The sequence below is a fragment of the Leguminivora glycinivorella genome, chromosome 11 (assembly GCF_023078275.1).
Source record: "Leguminivora glycinivorella isolate SPB_JAAS2020 chromosome 11, LegGlyc_1.1, whole genome shotgun sequence".
NCBI classification, from domain to species: Eukaryota; Metazoa; Arthropoda; class Insecta; order Lepidoptera; family Tortricidae; genus Leguminivora; species Leguminivora glycinivorella.
Genome location: NC_062981.1, coordinates 3,278,898 through 3,294,620, shown reverse-complemented (window position 1 = coordinate 3,294,620; position 15,723 = coordinate 3,278,898). Strand labels below are relative to the sequence as shown.

At 37.5% G+C, this 15,723-nt stretch overlaps 1 protein-coding gene across 1 annotated transcript; it reads left to right on the top strand.

Moving 5' to 3' along the window:
* The first annotated feature begins 1,985 nt into the window (after positions 1–1,985).
* Positions 1,986–14,652, top strand: LOC125231015 (phosphoglucomutase). The gene is made up of 11 exons (XM_048136352.1): positions 1,986–2,345; positions 2,846–2,927; positions 4,905–5,104; positions 8,994–9,150; positions 9,864–10,052; positions 11,070–11,185; positions 12,094–12,178; positions 12,622–12,829; positions 13,470–13,653; positions 13,901–13,980; positions 14,418–14,652. The coding sequence occupies exons 1-11, from the start codon at positions 2,106–2,108 to the stop codon at positions 14,554–14,556; spliced, it is 1,680 nt and encodes a 559-aa protein (XP_047992309.1). The 5' UTR covers positions 1,986–2,105; the 3' UTR covers positions 14,557–14,652.
* The last annotated feature ends 1,071 nt before the right edge of the window (positions 14,653–15,723 follow it).

Below are 15,723 nucleotides of genomic sequence, written 5' to 3'. Positions count from 1 at the left end.
TCAAAATGCATTTTTAAAATTTAGATATAATGAAATGTTGTTTACTGTGGATCGACGCGATGTATATGCCATATTTAATTCTTGCCAAGGTGATGAATTTATGTGCTTGGCCGCGTAGAATTGAAAAATACTCGATTGCTCAAAAAAGGTACAATTATCTATTTAATAAAGTATTACTTGATGTTCCTATAGATTTAGATTTTATGGAATGTCATTCCTCGCGTAGATCGCCCGTTGATTGTTATGAGATTTTATAAAATATCTAGTATTAAGTGGTTTCCTTTTTAAAGATTTTTATGATAGCTAAAAGCGATACGACAATTTTTGAAAGACTATTGTTGAAGTAAACGGGCCTAGCGCCAATAAAATAGTATTAAGATTAATTATAATAACCTTTAGATCGTAATCAATAGCTTTAGAGGAAGCATGTTTTATTTCTTGATTTTAACCATCCATTTTTAGCATTATGTCTCGACTAAATATAAATTATTTTCGTTATTACATTTTCTATGCTTTTAATATTTGATTATTTCACTATTGGGAATATAGCGACGGTTTCTTTTATTTCAACTATCGAAAATCAGGATAATACCAATCGTTACTCCTTTTTCAAACATATTCTGAAGAATATGAATCTAAAGGAAGCATTCTGTATTGGTTTCTGACTAAGAATAATCAAATATCGGAATATTTCGAATCGCCCAATTTGACTTGATTTTAAAAAGGACTCATTTAAGTAAACAGAACAAATGCTCACATACTTTTAACCTTTTCGTCGCCAAGGACTGGAGCAAGAGACTATCAGGAAGAATTTTTGGATAGTACTGGACTTGTCAGCGCTTGCATGCCAGTAACTAGCAATGTCTAAATGATGCCATGTCCTGACTCTATCAGACTGGCGGCAAAAAGGTTGTGACAATTTCCAATCGACAGTCACAAAATATTTTAATCAGATAACATTTTAATATTTATCAGTAATCGTTATGTTTATGATTGTGAATTTAGGTTTTTTACTACGTTTTTACATGTGCATTTTTATTTTAACCATATTAACATGCTAATTTATTGTGAATGCTTTTAATGATGTATTTTCATATATTTATGTTAGTGGGAATTGTGAAGTGTTGGTACATAATGTTCATGATCTAGTGCCATTTATTTTTTAATTGTATCAACAAAATGAACCATGGAATTATGTATCGATTCTTTTACTTTTTATATTTTGTTTCTTTTAAGATCTGATGTAATTTTAATCATGAACTTGTGATTTGATCAATAGTTTTAAAGTATGATTATGATATGTTTAAGATTAACTTTAAGTGTTTATTAAGTACTATCTGGAAGCTACTATTCATTTGATATGTATTATTAAGATAAGTGATGGGTTAGGAGATACATTTTTGTTTGTTTATATTTTCTGAAGTTTGCACGATCGTTTTTAAGTTTTGCTTGTCCGATTAAAGGTTGAAGGTTAATTTTTATAAGAATTCAGTATTTTATTTATTTTCACACACATCCTGTTCTCCATTTTAGGTGCCCATACTCGATAATAATAAATAATAATAAATAAAATGAAAAGCATTTGTTTTAATTATCTAAAGCCCTGAATATTGGCATTGTTGGCAAAAAATGTTTGAAACTAATCGCTTATCGCGCCATTTAGGCTAAACTGATATTGCTAAGCTGACTTTAGATCTTATGTCATGGTTTTAAAGTTCAATTTTCTTCATGGCTGCTTCGTCTGCGTTCAACGTTACGAACTTTGATATGAATGGCAGCGTAATAGATGATAGCATTCATAATTTTAACATTTGATAGCATTAATTAGTCACAAAAAATTCCGAAGTTTTTATTAGCAAGAATAAAATGAGTAAAGTGTATTTCATGCACCGTAAATAATCTTAAACCCATATCAAGTCCAACTATTTCTGAACGCAGCCATTTGTTGACCTTGGTTGACATTGCGTTTGACAGCTTCGCATTTGATCGGCGGTCGTTCTCGTTGACCTTACGAACCGAGATAAATAAAGTTATTTTTTAACAGTTCTTCAGCGAGATAACTCGCTCAAAAGTTGCGGCCCAGACATATCTACTGTTCAGTGAAAATGCCTAGCGTTGTAACTGTTAACACCACCCCTTTCGAGGGGCAAAAGCCGGGTACAAGTGGTTTACGTAAAAAAGTAAAAGTTTTTCTGCAAGAAAACTACACGGAAAACTTTATCCAGAGTATTTTGGATGCTAACAAAGATAGTATCGTGGGTTCCACACTCGTGGTGGGCGGAGATGGAAGATACCTTGTTAAAGAAGTCGTGGATAAAATTATAAAGATCAGCGCTGGAAACGGGGTACGTAAATAAATATTAATTATGTTCTCGCTATAAAACCGTATTAATAACCTATTAAAGTTGTTCCTAGCAATAACAATATTATTGCATTCCCGTCATTTGAATGTTTTGCTCTTATAATTGAGTAATGAAATTATCTCTGTTTTTATCATAAAAACATAAAATTGTAACTGAATGCACACGCATTTTTATAAGTCTGTTTTTTTATTGACATGAAAGATTGAACAAGGAACTTCTGGGGCTATTCATAACAAATTATAAAAACGAGTTTCAATATTTTATTATATTGACAAGTTGTTACCTTTCAATATTTATTCATAAAATCACACTAAAATCAATACATCTGTATCAAAACATAACTAATCTAAACCTAACACACAACATATTTTATAACAAGAAGTCAGGAGCTAGCTCCGCGCCCAGAAAGCTGGTAGCATTGCCGCGCTGAATTGAGATGCTATGTGAACTTAAACATGTTAAAAAAAAGTTTGATGTTTTAGGTTGGAAAACTATTAGTGGGCCAGAACGGCATCCTTTCCACACCAGCAGTGTCTTGCATCATCAGGAAATACAATACCCTTGGTAAGACTAACCAAAAAAAAACAGACTGCTCTTTCATAGTTTTAATTTACTGTTTTCAATCCACTGTTAATTGGAATATAGTTTGACTTGACAACTGGTTCGACCTAGTGGATAGTGAGTTATTTAAGTACCCACAACATAAACCTTACAGGACATTTAAAAAAAATACATTTTCCAAAGACGGCTTCACTAATTCATTAAATTATGAAATATGTAAAGCTATGGAAACAGATGAAAACCCTTTACAGACATTTGTGATCACTGGGTAATCCAGACAAGCAATGACAGTGCAAATGTTTTGGAATTTAACATATCTAATCAAATTATAAAATCTAAATCTAAAATCCATCCTACTCGAAATGGCTTGCTATACTTTGGATGAGTTCCTTGATACCTACGGGTCATTGACTGGATCGTGTACCTACTAATGTAATATGTGTGTCTGCATTACTTAGAATACCAAATGTGAAATGTGATTTTTTTTTTCTAAATAATCATTGTATGTAAATAATTGACGTGTAAATGTGAATATTTTACCAATAAACATCTATATCTATATCTATATCTATTAGTTCTTGCACAACAATTATCATAGTCTTGTGACTTTACATGTACATGGTAATCAATAATATTAGACTTCTAAGATCTACCTCTAACTTTGTAATATGATAACACAAACTAAAGTTTCAAAAATTGTGAAAAGTTTCTAAAAGTAAATTATGGAAACTTTTTCATTTGAAAACATCAAATTTCGGTCTTCAACTACTTTTTACATCTGCAACTAAACTTTAAAATATATGTGGCTTTTATGGCTTGGCTGGCTTATAAACTATATTTTATAATATGATAATTGATGATTTATTATATGTAAATATGCAAATTCAGAAGTACTCAATGGAATCTGAAAATCAGTGCCTAATTTTGTCCTTAATTATCGTAATAGTTATATAAATGTGTATCAAATTATTTTATATGCAATCACCATTGATAATCAGCAAAAAATCCTCTGAAGGTTAAAATAGTTTTTCTACTCCCGAACTGTTATTCGTCATTTACAGGATCATGCACAGATCTTTAAAACCCTACATAAAGGTCTATTCCCCAAAGCCAGCGTCCGCCGGCTTTCCGCGCATGCGCGCAGTATCGAAAAAACTGAAAACGCATTGTTTGGCTCTGTAACCATGGCAACGCCTTATAACGATACTGCGGGCGTGCGCGGGAAGGCTTTGGGCAGCCAAGCTGACAGTGCAAACCTTTGAGTCAAAATAGAGTAAAACAGTGTGAATTTCACGAAAGTTATGCAAGAAAACTATTAAAAATTAGTGCATGGTCATAGAAAAAGTATTGTATGCAACGGTGTTTAACTGAGTCAAAAAATACTCGTGGCGTCTCAATAACAATTTTCGGCTTCGCCTCAAATTGTTACCCACGCCACTCGTCTTTTTTGACCTCCTTTAAACGCCTGTTGCATAAAATACTATTCTGTTTAAGTATACCTATTTTTGTCACTCAAATGCCCATAACATCAAGCAACAGGTATGTGATAATAATAAAAAAACTTCCATCTTAAAGTCTGGCAATACACTTCCAAATCTTCTGGTGTTGCAGATGTCACTTTAGAGACATATTATTTATCTACAAGCACTGGTAGCCTAGAGCGTGCGACTTTCGATCCGGAGGTCGCGAACCCCGGCTCGTACCAATGAGTTTTTCGGAACATATGTGCGAAATGTCATTTGATATTTGCCAGTCGCTTTTCGGTGAAGGAAAACATCGTGAGGAAACTGGACTAATTCCAATAAGGCCTAGTTACCCTTCGGGTTGGAAGGTCAGATGGCAGTCGCTTTCGTAAAACTAGTGTCTACGCCAAATCTTGGGATTAGTTCTCAGAGCGGACCCCAGACTACCATGAGCCGTGGCAAATGCCAGGATAACGCAAGGAGGATGATGATTATTTATCTACAACCTATCTTTCAGGAGGCATAGTCCTAACCGCGTCCCACAACCCCGGTGGCATCAACAATGACTTCGGCATTAAGTTCAACTGCAGCAACGGAGGCCCAGCCCCTGATAACACCACAAATGAGATCTACGCGCTTACTACCACCATTAAGGAGTACAAGACTGTCCCGGAGCTCAACTGCCCTGTGGACAAGATTGGCGTTTTTAACTTTACCGTGAGTATCAAGTATGTTAGCCCAGTATGTAAGTATATGCCCTGTGGACAAAATTGGTGTCTTTGACTTTACTGTCAGTACTAATACTACGCGCTAGGCCAGACCGGTCGTCAAAACAAATACTAAATGTATGACAAATGGAGCTTTAAATATGTTACGAAGGGACAGCACGAATGACTTTCTGCCTAAGTTGGTGTAGTAAGGTACAGCGGGACAATTTCGTCTGGGGGACAAATGCAATTGATCAATTTTTTTTCACGGTTTAAAATGTTTGCATTATTAATTAGAGAATCCACTTGTTATAATTATGTGGCATAGCATATGGCACGCGTGTTCAGTGGACACATGTATGGATACATGTGGAACTCAAGTTAATAGTGTAATAATGGAAAAAATGGATCAGTTACAATTGCCCTCCAGTCGGGATTTGCCCTGCTGTACCTTTCTTTCTATCTTTCGTCGGTTTAATTTGTCAGACAAAATTAAAGGTAATTAGTACGAGATTAAGCTTCTTAAGAAGTTTAAAACTTACATTTCTTAACTAGTATTTTTTTTAAATCGAAATAAGATGTCATATATTAAAGAAAAAATGACGAGCACCACCAGCGGTGAAGGCCAGATTCGGACAAGCGTCTTTAGCAATCCGGGCTAACGCCATGAACCCCTAGGCCACCTCGCCACAGCAGAAGCCGTCGAAATTTCTCTTCTATATGTCATCTTTGTAAGACTAGGCGTCTTTGACCAACTCCAAGGGCAAGCAGTAGGTGCTTGCACCTCCTATACGAAACCTTTACAGGTTTACGATATAGCTAGAGAGATATAGTTTTTTTTTTATAGTATTTGGCATAGAACATAGAATAGAGGGTACTCTTTTCCAAATAGTTCCGGTCTATTTTGGATTGTCATGATGATAATTATCTGATAACTCATATGTTTGTTATCGTGGTAAATCATCATCTAATCAATGTTAGAAGTTTGGATACATGACTATGCAGAAACCTTGGTTTTTATTTTTTACCTTATAGCGATTAGCGTTAAATAGTTTGCGATATATGTACGTCTAAGTCCGTTTTTACATTATCCGATCCGATATCGGATGTCGGAAGGATTTCAATGGAAAAAAATCCAAGATGACGCCTGTATACATCCGATATCGGATCGGATAATGTGAAAACGCACTAAGATGGTCTGCAGCTGTTCTTAGTATACACAGTGTAACATTATGAAGCCTAATTAATTTGTTAAGGCCAAGAGAAGAATAAAATGTGATATAAGTTTAAGTATGTCAATTTCGGCAACAATAATTATACTAATTAGTATTTAAATTTAATCAAGATTTCTTTCCTCTATCAGTATCTTTTGATTTCATTGCGTTACACTGTGTATAGGTCATATTGTAAGTATGGTATCGCAAAGTTTCATCATGGATAATAAGTATCCACAATGTTTATTTAATCATTAATTTTTTTTTTTGCTTATGATTTATACGTCGCACTAATATCTCTAAACTAGGTTAGAATGCTGTCAAAGGCCATCAACTATACAATAATTTCCAACAGCTATTATATTGGTATGGCAAATCGATTCTATTGTTTTACGAATTTTACAATATTATTAACCATCAGATAAGAAACATAAAGTGGTGCTTAATGTTGTTTTGAGACATGGATTATGTATATAATGTTTTGGTTACGCAGTAGCTTGCATTCGACATAATTATTCATCTCTTTATTTACATGAACATATTTAAATAATTATATAAGAAACTAAGACTAAACTTAAAAGCTAGCTAATGTCTAAAATAGGCCCTTGAGGCATTTTACCAAGGATACTGGCGACATTTCCTCACTGTATCGCAATGCTGATACGTTGTGCGAGGAAGTCGCCAGCTCTTCGGTCACCAATTACCTCAACCAGACGCTTCGCGATTTCTGTGAACAACTTGTTCGCGCTGGGGCCCCATGGACGGCATGGACCATAATTATAGTTTTTGTATAAGGTACAGTGGGACAAATCTCGACTGGGGGGCAATTGTAACTGATCCATTTTTTCAATTGTTACACTATGATGTTGAGTTCTACATGTATCCACTGAATACGCCTACCATATATGACCGAAACACTATTTAATAATGCAAACATTGTAAAACATGGAAAAAATGAACCAGTTACATTTGCCCCCAGTCGAGATTTGTCCCGCTGTACCTTACACTTTTTTACCTTATTCAGACAGTCATAGTCCACATTACAACCATCCATTTAGCTTTTAAGTTTAGACTTAGTTTCTTATATAATTATAAGTATGTAAATATGTTCATGTAAATAAAGATTACTTATACCAACTTATATCTTAAAATAAAAAAAACCATCCATTTTACTTTTCCATCTTGAAATGTCCAAATTGAAATATTTGTCATTATTGTTTACGTAATATACCTATTACCAGTCTTTTTCTAATTATGAAAGGAAAGAGCGTACTCCCATCTTAAAGGCCGGCATCGCACTTCAGTTGTCCATTAGCCCCGTCCAGTAATCGCTTACTTTCTCTCCTATACTATTAAAATGTATTCATTATACAGAGTGGGGCCTGTAACAAAGGCGAAGAATTGAACTCTAGGCTATTCTCCTTAAACTGATCAACATTTGTTCGGCGACTTTTAAAAATAACATGTATTTTGATTTTTATCACCCTTGAAAGTTTTTTCTAAGAGGTAATGTATTGCGAATTCTGTTAAGTCTAAAGTGTGACAGACAACGTCAATGACAACAATAATGGCGTACATTGAAGCTAATATCCGCGGTCCCGGGTTCGAATCCCGGTAAGGGCATTTATTTGTGTGACGAGCACAGATATTTGTTCCTGAGTCATGGATGTTTTCTATGTATATAAGTATTTTTATATTATATATATCGTTGTCTGAGTACCCACAACACAAGCCTTCTTGAGCTTACCGTGGGGCTCAGTCAATCTGTGTAAGAATGTCCTATAATATTTATTTATTTATTTAATATTTATTTTGTATGAAAAATTAAAAATTTAAAGACTTCATAATTTTTAAAAGTCACTGAACAAATGTTGATCAGTATAAGGAGAATAGCCTACAGTTCAATTCTTCGCCTTTGTTACAGGCCCCACTCTGTAGAAGGACAGGTAGACTATCATTGCAGGAAGTCACTGAATTGTAAAATAAAAATTTATATTTATTTAGAATAGAATATTTTTTTATTTAACATCAGTTTGGACAAATATAACAAAGATAAATACAACACAATCTAGATGTTAAACTGGGAGCCCACTCAGCATATTGCCACGGCATGCCGAAGCGCTGATTTTCATCACACCCGCACTTTAAATGTGCTATTGCACGCAGGCGGAGCGTGAGTTATAGAAAAATCGTTCACCCATGGGAATAATGAACTTTCTTGTACCGTACTTAACTTTTTTACATCTATTTACATATTTTTTACATTGCGAGTTTGATGAAAAACACTGTGTAACTCGGGGAGTATGAATATTACTAACTCGAGTCTTTTAATCGCTCCGGCAAGCCGTCGCGATTTAACTAACTCTTGTTAGTAGTATTCAACTTCCTCCCCTTGTTGCACAATGTACTATTTCATCACACCCGCACTTTAAATGTGCTATTGCACGCAGGCGGAGCGTGAGTTATAGAAAAATCGTTCTCCCAAGGGAATAATGACATTTTTTGTACCGTACTTAACTTTTTTACATCTATTTACATATTTTTTACATTGCGAGTGTGATGAAAAACATTGTGTGTAACTCGGGGAGTATGAATATTACTAACTCGAGTCTTTAAATGTAACTTACTCTCGTTAGTAATATTCAACTTCCTCCCCTTGTTGCACAATGTACTATTTTGTTATAGGTGGACAGCAGACCCTTTGTGGTAGAGGTCATTGACTCCGTGCAAGACTACGTGAGTTACATGAAGGAGATATTTGACTTCCCGAAGATAAAGGTGTTCATTCAGGGCTCGGAAAAGAGGAAACCATTCAACGTTCTCATTGATTCTATGAGTGGAGGTAACATTTGTTTTGACGTCACTTTCATTCATTACAAATAAATATTATATTAATTTTTCAGTACAGATGGTGTTTTTTTTACGCACTAGTGCGAGAAGTGGTTCATTATATGGCAGGTACTTCGGAGGTCCATCTGTACTGAAAAACGTCGTTCGATACACGTGCGAAGAGGAAATTCGTAACTCGTGTCGATTTAAAACACTCCCTTCGGTCGTGTTTTAATTTATCGCCACTCGTTTCGAACTTCCTCTTTTTCGCACTTGTATCGAAATGTACTAAAGCCCATGCAAAAAAGCGTACCCCTGAAATGTATGGGCCTTTTAAGCTTAAAACTAGATGGCGCTGTTCGCAGTCTGGACTCTGGAAGTGGCCAAAATCATATTTTCCCCTAATATTTTTGCTTGTTTTTGTTTTTTATAAGAACAAAGGACATATTTTTTTATTTTAAAATCATGATGTCACGTCAATACGTCAATTTAACAAAAAAAAATTGTATTTAATAGGTAGCGCTAAAAAATCGAGGTTCGATTCTTAGTATGAATTGTGTAAATCCTATATAAATAATCCTTGATCTCTAAGTAGCAAAGTCATTATCCATTTTGAAAATTGCACACCTTAAATGTTCTTGTCATCTTAAATGCTCTTTTTCCGCCGTAGGAATAAGAATTGCTGTGAGCTTGGAGCTTTTGAAAACAGTATTTTTTTCTTTTCAGTAACTGGCCCCTACGTGCAAGCCATTTTCGTGGACGAACTAGGAGCGTCAGTCAACAACGTCCGCCGAGTCACCCCACTGGAAGATTTCGGAGGCGCCCACCCTGACCCCAACCTGACTTATGCCGCTGATTTGGTAGCCGCGGTCAAAGGAGGAGACTATGATTTGGGAGCCGCTTTTGATGGTGATGGTAAGTCGCTGTCTGTATTGTCTATGTATAGAAATAGGACTGGCATCCTGATTCTCTTAGTCAATGAACTTTGAATGTAATCAAAGTATGTTGAGTTGAGTGACTCCATTGGAAGACTTCGGAGGCGCCCACCCTGACTTATGCCGCTGATTTGGCCGAGGCGGTCAAAGGAGGGGACTATGACTTGGGAGCCGCTTTTGATGGCGATGGTATGTAAACCTAAACTAAGTGTCTAAGGCCCACTTGCACCAACCACTTAACTCAAGGCTGCCATCTGTCAAATTCCATATAAAATGGTGGGTTAACCCGAGGGTTAACATTTTCGTTGGTGCAAGTGGCCCTAAGTTGTTGACATCTTGACTCTTCGCCAATAAGCCGGATGCATCTGTAATAAGGTGTGTAGAGTGTCTCCACTGGACGACTTTGTAGGGGAGGAGCTCATCCTGATTCCAACCTGACTTATGCCGCTGATTTGGTCGTGGCGGTCAAAGGAGGGACTTTGATTTGGGGGCGGCTTTTGATGGCGATGATAAATTAAACTGTCTATATTGTCTCTGTATTAGAAAACAGATATCCTTATCCCCTTTGCCAATAAAATTGGAGTTTAAATAGACTGCATTAAGCAACCCCGCTAGAAGATTTTAGAGGCACGCCTCCTGACCAGAACCTGACTTATGTTGCTGATTTGCTCCTAGCGGTCAAATGTCTCGGGATTATGATTTGAGGGCTGCTTTTGATGGCGATACCAAATATAAAACATGGAAATTCATTTCGCTAAAGCTGTTTGGGCATTTGTTTGAACACAGTACATTGTACTCATATTTGTAATAAACGCCGTGAAATATCATTATCTTTTGTCATATTCATGTCGAGATATCTAGGTTTTCTTCTCACCGCAGCCAATATGACCAGCATAACTACCTATTTCCGGACATTTTTGATAAAAAAAAATATAAATAAACTGAATTATTTGATAAAATAATATGAATTATTTCCAAAGTTGTGGTTTTTTTTCAGGCGACCGCAACATGATAATAGGGCGTGACGCACTTTTCGTGACTCCATCTGACTCCTTGGCTGTATTGGCTGCTCACGCCGCTCTCATCCCTTACTTCCAACGTAACGGAGTCAAGGTATTTATTTATTTATTTTATTGTTTATTATCTCAATTAATCTAAGAAAGTCAGCTCCTGGCAGCGAGGAGAAAGATTTTTCGCAAGATCCTGGGACCTAGACGATAGCACCTAGATGGCCGAACCCAATATCATCGGCGAAACGAAAGCAGACTTCGCTGGTTCGGTCACTTACTTAGAATGGGAAACGATCGGGCTGTCAAGAATCCGTTCTTGGGTCTGGTGGCTGGTGGCCTGGTGGCGGGTCGACCCAGGTATCGCTGGGAGGACAGTGTGGTGGCGGATCTGCGTCGGCTTCAAGTCAGTGACTGGCAAGAGGCTGCGCAGGATCGGGACAGGTGGCGATCTCTCGTTTCGGAGGCCAAGATACACTTTGGATCACTGAGCCAAAATAGTTAGTTAGTTAACTTTTTAAACGCCTACCTTGCGACTTATTTTTACAATAGGTACAAGGTTTATCTCGTCGGAAAACACTTTTTCATAAATTGATCCCTAGCCGCGAGTGCTAAAGCCACTCACTACAATACGTCATAACGTAATCATTGTTTAAGCGAATCATGTGAGAATATATCGTCACTACTTTGAAAAAATCTCGTATCTCACGCTGTTCCTCAAAGTTAAAACGCAGTAAGTCTATATGTATTCCATACATACTTACTACAATTTTCTTTTCATTGACAGACGAAGATACAAGTTTTTTAAAAAGTAGTGACGATACGGACGATACGACGGCCTTGTTTGTGATGTATACGCGCATGTGCTGATCCGAAATTAATCTTACCTTCCGGTACGAGTACGTAGTTGTCCGCTACAATATATGTATAGAAACCAGAAGTTATCAGGTAAAATAATCCTATTAAAACTGGTTCAGATGTCAGTATAAATTGGAATGATTCTTTGTTTTACAGGGCTTCGCTCGCTCCATGCCTACCGCGGCCGCTGTGGATCGCGTCGCTAAAGATTTGGGGAAGGAGATCTTCGAAGTGCCTACTGGTATGAAGACTCCCTTCTATGTACATACCTACTTAGTACTTACACCTATAGTCTGTCATAAAAGAGGCCATATTGTAGTGAAGTCCCGTTTTCTTACATAATATTTGATTTGAAAGGGTCACACCGTAATTTTTAATTTTTTAATATTTACACTCTTTTGTCAAAGCGGTCCCCAAGCTCCGTGGCAAATGCCGGGATAAAGCAAGGAGGATGATGACACTTTTTTGTCAGGCTTTATGTAATATTTATTCAATTTTGTGTGTACTGTGAACTTTGTGACTCTAACTATAAAACCCGTTCACAAAATTACTCAAAAATCAGTTGCAAAATGCGATGTAGATGTAAAACTGAGTATGTTAGCGCTCACACGTCCAATGATACAAAATGAACTCATTTAGGCACTTTAACCTAATACTATATTAACCTCATGTTCCTTCCTCAAGGTTGGAAGTACTTCGGCAACCTAATGGACGCTGGTCGCCTCTCCCTCTGCGGAGAAGAAAGTTTCGGCACCGGCTCCGACCACGTGCGAGAAAAGGACGGCCTGTGGGCCGCTCTCGCTTGGCTCTCTGTCATCGCGGGCACCGACAAGTCTGTAGAGGAGATACTGAAGGAACACTGGGCGAAGTATGGAAGGAACTATTTCACTAGGTGAGTGTTAAAGTAAGGCCTTAATAAGACTGTGAGAAAGAGAGAATCGGGTAGAATGTGTAAAAAAAGGATGGACTATAGGCGATAGTTTATCTCTCTGTCATCGATGGCACCGACAAATCTGTGGAGGAAACTACTTCAGTCTGTCAGTCAGTTTTAAATCCCTTAAGAATACTTCGAGAATGTAAATTATATATTATACAGGCTGCCCGGTAATTAATGGACAACCTATTAACTACCAAGACCTTATACTGGTCCAGAAAATCGACTTTAAGGTTTAGTAAAAGTCGCCTGGTTTTCGAGATTTTCACACTTTTTAAATTTTTAATACTACCTAAAATTTTTAAAAGTGTGAAAACCTCGAAAACCAGGCGACTTTTACTAAACTTTAGTGTCGATGTTCTGGACCAGTATAAGGTGCCCTCTTGGTGGTTAAAAGGTTGTCCGTTAATTACCGGGCACCCGGTATAACACAACGAACTAAATACTCCCCCTAATAACATAATATTCATTGTAAAAGAAGACAATCCTATAAGGATCTTTGAGAGTCTGCCATTTTGATAATCCGCTTTCCTGTGTGTCCAATCCAATCCCGCTGTTTTTATCAAAATAAGGTTTTAACTTACAATCAATTTTCTAGATACGACTACGAAGAATGCGCCAGTGACCCGTGCAACGAAATGATGACCGCCCTCGAGCAACGCATGACCGCGCCCGGCTTCGTCGGCTCCCCGCACACGTCGGGCTCCAAGACCTATGTCGTCAAAGTGGCCGACAACTTCTCCTACATGGACCCTATTGACCGCAGCGTCGCTATGAAACAGGTAAGCATTTTGGCGGGATCGCCATGTAAATGTTTCTTATAGATGGCTTGGCTGGGTCGCCATGTAAATGTGTCTTATAGGTGCCTTGGCTGGGTCGCCGTGTAAAGAGGTTAGGTATAATTATTAACCCGCGACCTCTGGATCGTCAGTCGCACGCTCTTACCGTTAGAGCGCTTACCAATAATTGACCAATGCACATAGAAATTAATATTAATTAATACATTAATATATTCCATTTATTCATCAGGGTCTGAGGATTATCTTCGAAGATGGCTCTCGGATCGTGCTGCGCCTGAGTGGAACCGGCAGTTCTGGAGCTACCGTCAGGTAAACATTATTTATACTTATTTTCACGTCTGATGAAGTGTTGACACATACTAACTTAGAAATGTCGTACAGTCATCATCATCATCCTCCTTGCGTTCGAGGATCGAGTATTATAGAGAGTTACTGTCAAAGTAAAATGTGTAATCACAGTGCATAGACTGCCATCTCTCGACACAAGTTTAAAACTTCTGATCCTCAGGTTTGACAATTTGGCCCATATTGTTTGTTAGCTTGATTATGTGTTAAAATGTCAAATATTAATATTAGCGCCATCTAGCTGAGCGTTCCCCAAAGGTGTAACGCCATCTAGGCCACCGTGCCTTTTTCTCTAGTGCTTTGAGGTACGTTTTTTTCTTAGACTGTCTATACGGAGTTACATATGTCTTTGGTTAAAACGCATGACTGCCCCTCTAAAATCCTCATATATTTTATTTCAGACTGTACATCGACTCGTACGAAGCGTCGGACGTGCTAGGCGACGCGCAAGTAATGCTGCGGCCGCTCATCGACGTCGCGCTGCAAATCTCGCAGCTGCAGAAATACACTGGTCGCGACGCGCCCACCGTCATCACATAAACCACTGATTGCACACGGTGGGACAACTCGCAAGCGAGTTACATTGCGGGCTTGATTAAACATAACAAAACATAGTAAGGTACAGCGGGTCAAATCCCAAGGCTAGTTTCCTATAATTAAAATAAAATATTTTATGCAGTGCACGAAGAAAAGCACCACATAATTAGAAGAAAAATATGGACAGTAGTTATGTTCAAACATAATTTCTATTTAATAAGTCAAAGAGGAAGATATAAAGTAAATGAATTGACCGTGACGTCACTCCTCAGGTTTTCATAGTAATTTCATATTAGCAAATCGTTTTGACAGTTCTTAAAAAGAAGCTGATTTGACTAGTAGGAAACTAGCCTATTGTAACTGATCCATTTTTTCCATTATTACACTATTAAGTTGAGTTCCACATGTATCCACTAAACACGTGTGCCATATATAACCGGTGGACACTCTATTTAATAATGCAAACATTGTAAATCGTGGAAAAAATGGATCAGTTGTAATTGCCCCCCAGTTGAAATAACCCCCCTGTACCCTATCAATAACAGTTTACCACGAAATGGTCCCGTCATAGCCATAACCGCGGGTCTTCTGGTGAGACCATTTGTGGGCCACAAACGCAAAATGTTCAACACAGCCTTAACAATGATAACCTGAACGCGTCCATTGTCGTTGGTGACAATCAGCGCCATCTTGCGCCTGCGCATTTAAGTGTCATGATGACAATTACGCAATGTAGAATCGCATGTGAGTTCCTAAATGAGTCTAAAGTGGTTCTAAGAGGAAGTGAAAATTTAACCACTTTTATTTTCTATTTTCAAATACAAAGAACTGACATTATTGCTGAGGACCTTGTTAAGTATTTAACTCGCATAACAACCTTCAAATGAAGGGTGAACAGGCATCTTCTGGGCAATCTCGCTCTATCGTATGACACGTCTTCGCCTCGGCTAGTCTGTGGCCATGAGTAAGCCCATTTATAATTTTAAAAAAAAGTTTCTGAAATCGGAAAGGTTTTTATGTAATATTTACACTATTTATAACAGATTGTGTGGTGACGGGTTAAGAATTTCACCACCCCCTTTCTTCCTGTGGGTGTCGTAGAAGGCGACTGTGGGATATGGGTTAAATTGTGGCGTAGGCGAGAGCCTGGCAACCTGTCACTGCAATGTC